The sequence below is a fragment of the Labrus bergylta genome, chromosome 10, assembly GCF_963930695.1.
Source record: "Labrus bergylta chromosome 10, fLabBer1.1, whole genome shotgun sequence".
Lineage (NCBI taxonomy): Eukaryota > Metazoa > Chordata > Actinopteri > Labriformes > Labridae > Labrus > Labrus bergylta.
In genome coordinates, this window is record NC_089204.1 from 28252763 (window position 1) to 28259148 (window position 6386).

Genomic DNA, 6386 nt, shown 5'->3' on the forward strand with positions numbered 1-6386 from the left:
CCCAGACTCTGATTCTGTTTGTTTACAATGTACTTCATTAAACCATTAGGCCATACTGATGGATGCATGTTGAATAAGTCTTGTTCAAAAGGAAAAAAATAAAAGGATGTAATTACCGAGGACAGCCATGCACTCCACGCCGGTCTTCCAGTCTTTGTAGTTCTTGTCAAAGTTGAAGAAGAGTCTCCTCATGCAGTCCTTCAGGGCGGCGTCTCTCTTCTCCTCGAATCCCTGCAGCTCCGCAAACAGCCGCTCCGACTCCTTGGTCACATAACGCTTCCAGCCTTTCTTTGTGGACTTCACCTCGTACTCCTCGGGAATATTCCTCTCCGAGACGCTGTCGTGCACCTCCATCTGGAAGCGGTTTCGCCCGGTTCCCCAGTAAGCCATGTTTTTGAAGCCGAGTCTCTTCTTCTGTTTGTCCAGGTATTCCTGCAGCTCGCGCTCGCAGCGTTTGATCGAGGTCAGAGCCTGGTCGTACTCTGCGTCGAAGCCGGTTTTGGGGCTTATGACGCCTGTCGTGCGCGCTTTCTGGTGGTCGAAGGCGGTCTCCCAGCGCCTGAGCTCGCCGGAGAGGTCGGGAAAGAGGCCGTCCTTTTCGGTTTTCCGGGTCACGACCTGGCGGAGCAGCGTGGACCGGGTCTCCTCCGCGACCGGAGCGAGCACAGAAATGATCTCCTGCATGGTTTTGAAGCCTTCCAGCGCCGACAGGAAGTCCGCTATCTTGCGTTTGCTGTAGGTGACCTCCTCGTAGAGAACGGCCCGGCTGTCGGGGTGATCCTGCCCCTTCAGCGTGCCGATGCTGTGGATCTTACTCAGGAGACGCTCCAGGTCTGGCAGCGTCTTCAGCAGGTCTGAAACCTCTGCGGCCTGAGCCGGAGCGGCCATCATATCCTCCACGGCGTCCAGTCGGTCCTTTATGGAGGCGGGGTTACACAGGGGGGCGCAGAGCCAATGCTTCAACAGCCTCTTGCCAAACGGGGTGCAGCAGGTGTCCAACCTCTCCAGCAGGGTCCCCTCCAGTCCTCCTGAACCGTTCTGAAAGATTTCCAAGTTGGCCAGAGTCACCCCGTCGACGACCATGCGCTGACGAGTCTGAGCGAAGAAACTGGCCATCCCCGCGGCGTTCTCCATCTCCACATCAACGGGGACGTACTCTTCAAAGTTGGCCATGGAGAGCAGCTCTCGATCCACCAGACATTTCTTAAGGTAGAAGACGCACCCGCCCAGCGCCGACAGAGCCAGCTCGTAGCCCTCTTTGGGAGTCAGGCCCAGAGAGTCGCTCTCAGACGTCATCTTTTTAACGAGAGGAGGGAGAAAACTTCTTCCTGTTTCCTGATCCTTCCCAGAAGTCTCTCTGAAGTAATCCTCTTCCGAGAAGGTTTTAAGAGTCTTCTGCGCGTCCCAGAACTGAGTGCCTGAGTTCAGTCCTTCCTGGAGTGCCGACGACAGAGACGCTTTGAGTATCTTCCTCGTTTCTGCAGACGGGTTCCCCTTTTCAAAGAGCACCTCGGCGGGCGCGAAGTGAGCGATCAGCGTGCGCAGACGAGAGCAGTGACGGTCGTCCGGGAACTGACCGACGTGGAAGTAACCGACGGAGGTGTCGACGAAGCAGACGCCGTAGGTGCGGCAGCGCCCGGAGCTCTCCTCCTCGGCCTTCTCCTTCAGACTCAGCAGGAACTTGCTCTGGCTCTCTGAGGGAGCGCCGTCCAGCACGCTGTACGTCTGGGTTCCCCGCGTGATGATGCGGCAGACCTCTCGCCGCACGACCTTGTCAAACTTTGTGGGCCTCAATAAGGTCTTGCAGCGGGCTTCCATCATCTCCGGCGTCTCCGTCTGCTCCACGCGCGCCACCTTGTAGCCCTTTTGGACGAGGCCGTCGGAGAAACGGGCGAAGCCGATCTCTGGGAAGCCGGAGTGCGCCCAGGTTCCCTTCATGAACGTCAGCCCCAGCTCGTTGACTCCGACCACGGCGTCCATGTGGTAGAGCTCGTAGAACTTCCCCACCTTGTAGAAGATGACCGTGTCGAGCATCTTGGATTTGAGCTGCCACCAGCGCCGCATCCCGGGCGTGACCCTGTTCAGGAAGTCGTCGGGCACGTAGAGGCTGCTGGGATCGTAATCCTCCTCCGACTGTCTCCGCCTGCGCCCGTCTTTCCTCCTGCCGTCCTGCAACCAATCCAGCTTCTCGTGGTCCCAAACGGTCGGACCGCCGCTCGCCCCCGATCCCTTGTCCTGGCTCTCGAAGGTCTCGGGAGCAGAGAAGGCGGACAGGCGGGATTTTGTGTCGACTTTGACGGCTGCGGGAGCTCGTTTGGGCGTGTTGGCCGGGACGGACGGCGTCTTCGCTTTAGAAGAAGACGACTTCTCAGCAGGACGTTTGCGCTTCACCGGCTTAACGGGACTATCTGCTTCTGACTCCTCCTTCTCTTCTTCTTCTCCTTCTTCTTCTTCACTAACCACCTCTCCCTCCTCCTCGTCCTCACTGCTGGACGCCGCCTGATCCGGTTTGAATTCGTCATCGGATCCGCTGTCCGAGTCGAGGACGATGCGACGGCGCTTGGCCTTGTTTCCGTCGTCTTTAGATGCACGGGACGAACGGCGGCTGACCTTGGGGGACTTCACGTCCTCGTTTTTGTACTCGTCCTCGTCAGTGAGCTCTTCATCGGTCAGGGTTGACTTGTCGAGCTGCAAAAAAGACAAAAAGGAGGAAGTAGAAGAAGAATTATAATTTCTACAATATTCTGTCTGCTGCCCTTGATGTGTTTTATATGTTATAGGACAAAGTTTCATTGTCGTTTGAATAAAAGGTTATTGTTCCTTTATTTTGAAATCTGTGAAGACACAGGAACCAGGAAACAGGAAGTAGATAGTGTGTAAACAGAGAAGCAGCATGGTGGTGTCTGTACGGGTTTCCATGTTGAATCCAAAGTCCTCCTTTGTGTGAATCCTTCAGAAAGCGATGGCTGTAAGTCTAACTTGTTGTTTACATGTTTGATCGTCTATATTGAGACATTTTATCTACATTTACTCTGAGTTTAACTTAAATTTACACTCTACTATTGTTTTATAGCCAACTACTAAATGCAGCTTGTATTTTCTTTTCTAGTTTCACTCCGATTCGTTGTCATCTTGTCTACTTTGAAGAAGTAATTAAAGGAGCAGGCACGCTCACTTCCTGGCTCTTGAAAAGGAGTTTGGCTGTTTATTTATGTTAACACTTGTGAAGTACAACACATAGAAAGAACAGTACATTCTGTCTGCATTCAGAAGAGATTACATCAGAAATATGAGATTTTAAAAGCTCACTTCTGGCCGGTAACAAAAATGATTCTGCGGCTGGTCATGAAGAAAATGTGGTGAGGAGTTGTGATGCTTCAAGCAGACACAAAAGTGAGAAGTTAAAAAAAGCTGAATACAGAATTTGTGAAGAAAAGGAAACAGAATAAAGACATTTTATGGAAAGAGTAACAAATCCCAATGTCACCTCCATCTCTTCATCATCGTCTTCATCATCCGACGGGTCCATGCAGAGCGGCATCTTCAATCTCTTTTCCGGGCTGTCAGACAGAGCGTCGTCAGCGAGCTCCATCGCCCGACGGATTACAGGTTTCCCGCTGAAGAACGCCCCGCCTGATTTAGCATCACTGTGGTTGGAGCCTGTGAAACAAAAACAAACAAACAAAAAAAAAAACTTAATTGGAGGAAAAATAACAAAATAAAACCACAGTGACAGATTAATATTCACTAATAATAAAAATAATGAAAGGAGAAGTTGTCGCCAACCTTTGTACTCTTTGACATATTTGGTGCTGACCCATCCTCTGGTGGGCGGCTCATCGAAGAAATGGACGTGGATCCGCTGGCTCCGCCCCTTGCCCCTCATCTGCTGCCCTGTCAGAGGTTGGGGTATGACCATGCACGGCCACCAGGGGTGCCCCTCCAGTTTGGTCCAAACGAGAGCCCCACCGTTTAGAGGGCATGTTGGACTGCTGGGAGAAGGAACAGAAAGAGATATATTTGAGCTACTGTTTACAAAGTACTGAATTCTTAGAATCAGGACATTTTCTAAGAATTTCCTCTTAAAGTGACGATTAAAGATGAAAGTTATTCACAAAGTGTCTCAGCCCTTCAGAGAGCTCCTCAGGTGTCAAACTGTGAGGAGGAATGAGGAGGACTTCTAACAGGCGTTTCTAAAGCTGAGGAGGAAATGGAGAAATGTTTTTCAAACACGACATAAAGAATATTATTATTATTGCATCACAGAAAAATGATTTGTGCAGACATTTCAAGTCCACAATGACTTTTTATGAGTGCAAAGTGAGACTTGTATGCATGTTGACTTTCTCTACATTTGGATACCTCCACAGGTTCATCTAATCTCTAATTAAAGCTCTTCACATGCTGATACGAGATCAAAATAATAAATAATATTCAGACATCCAAATTAAGACTAAATCAGATTTCTGTGAAACAGCCCACAAATAAAACTCAACTATTTCGTCTCTCAGGAAACTATTTCCATTTTAAATTTCACATTTGATACAAACTTCTCCATGTTTCTCTAACACTAATACGTCTCCTTAGTCTGTCATCAAACCCCCCAATGATGAGAAGAGTCCAGACTAGGGTAGGACTATTTCAAGACACTTAAGAACCTCTTTCGTTTACATTAAAGAAAACATATTAAACTGTATATTCAGGACATTGCTTTGGCCTTTTGGCATATTATAAAAAGTGCATGCACTGAGTTATTATCGAGAGAGGAGACTGGCATGACATGACAAGTTTCCTCAACAAATAACAACTTCTGACGGTCTGTCTAATCAATCAATCAAACTTTGTTTATAAAGCACCTTTCAGACAAATTCAATTGCAGTTCAAAGTGCTTTACAAGAGTGCAGAAAAGTTATTGATGAAAAAGCATTTTATAAAATCACTGAGAGACTAATGCACACCAATAAGAATTAAAAAAAATATGTATAGAAATAAAATTAAATAAAATACGACACATTAAAGCAATAAGATATTAAAATAAATACATAAGAGGAAATTGTAGTAATTAAAATTGTAGTAGGATAAAAAGACAATACAGTAATGTAAGATTTTATATGATATAAAACACTTTATAAAAGCCAGACTGAATAAATGAGTTTTAAAACTGCGTTTAAAAATGCTAAATGACTTCATGACTTTATTTGATTCTAATAAATGACTTTATTTGATTCTAATAAATGACTTTATTTGATTCTAATAAATGACTTTATTTGATTCTAATAAATGACTTTATTTGATTCTAATAAATGACTTTATGACTTTATTTGATTCTAATAAATGACTTGTTGTTTCTTCCCCACATTGTTCTGGAGTCACGCGCACACATGGGACAAAACTCTTCCTGCAAAAATACATCGTGTCAAGTTTTGATGATTCAAAAACATGACTTTTTACACTTTCAGCAGACCAAAGATGTCGTTAAAGAAACATCAGGGATGCGTGAGTCGACTAACTCAGAAAGCTGTGTTTTTTAAATTTAATATAAATTCCCTTTTCGGCCTTGCACACTTTCTCCTCTGCAGCGGGGATTAAACAGTGACTCCAGTAATTAGACAGATCCCAACACTGACTCACCTGTGTGTGGCTGCAGGTGCTTTGTCTCCAAACAGTTTGTTAAATCCTCCTTTAGCGGACTTGGAGTGGCTTTTCTGTTTGTTGCTCTTGGCTGGCTGCTGCTGCTGCTGCTGCGGGGTCTGTTTAGCTTCCTCTTTCGGGGACGAGTTGGATTTCTTCACCGAGGAAGGCAGGTCCGCCTCGGTCGGAGAGGGACCCGGCTTCGTCTTGGAGGAGACCGGCGGAGGAGACTTGGGGAAGAAGTTGAAGAGGGAGCTTTGTTTCGCCATTTTCCCCCAAAGTTATTCTTTTATTTATTTTTGCGTTTGCACGAGAGAGTGCTGAACCTTCCCGCATCACCTAGCATCCAGCTAGTGACGGAAACACGGCGGCAAATCGCGGGAAAGATACGCATGGAACGTAGTGGGCGTGGAAAAGAAGCTCCTCCAATCACAAGCCGGGATACTACAACCCAGAAATGATGTGACTCGTCTTGGCGCTAAGAGTTTTATTTTTTTTTATCTCAACTTTATTTGGATTATAGAGGATACAAACAGGAACCCTACTGTGAGTACTGTGTACATTACTTCTTCTTTTATTGACACAAAGCACCGAAATGAACTTCTTTCAATGTAATGATTCAAAAACATGTTAAAAAACTAAAAACAAATAATACAATTAAAACTGATGATGAGTGAACAGATAGAACATAATAAAATTACTTTATTGATCCCAAACTGGGAAATTGTGGCGTTACAGCAGCAGGTTGTCCAACA

At 46.5% G+C, this 6386-nt stretch overlaps 1 protein-coding gene and 1 long non-coding RNA gene across 3 annotated transcripts in view; one reads left to right on the forward strand and one right to left on the reverse strand.

Moving 5' to 3' along the window:
- Nucleotides 1-6013, reverse strand: part of msh6 (mutS homolog 6 (E. coli)) — a 10982-nt gene extending 4969 nt beyond the window's left edge. Inside the window, exons 1-4 of one of the 2 annotated variants that reach the window (XM_020654552.3) lie at nucleotides 5632-6013; nucleotides 3787-3989; nucleotides 3488-3660; nucleotides 117-2688 (exon numbers count right to left, since the gene is read on the reverse strand). In XM_020654552.3, the coding sequence (XP_020510208.2) occupies nucleotides 117-2688; nucleotides 3488-3660; nucleotides 3787-3989; nucleotides 5632-5900 (3217 nt within the window). In that variant the 5' untranslated portion in view covers nucleotides 5901-6013. Of the gene's footprint in view, nucleotides 1-116; nucleotides 2689-3487; nucleotides 3661-3786; nucleotides 3993-5631 lie in introns of both variants that reach the window. The other variant, XM_020654551.3, reaches the window with a different exon arrangement.
- Nucleotides 2875-3774, forward strand: LOC136180331 (uncharacterized). Its single transcript, XR_010666999.1, has 2 exons — nucleotides 2875-2968; nucleotides 3110-3774. It is a non-coding gene; the product is annotated as an uncharacterized lncRNA (long non-coding RNA).
- Nucleotides 6014-6386: the final 373 nt, after the last annotated feature.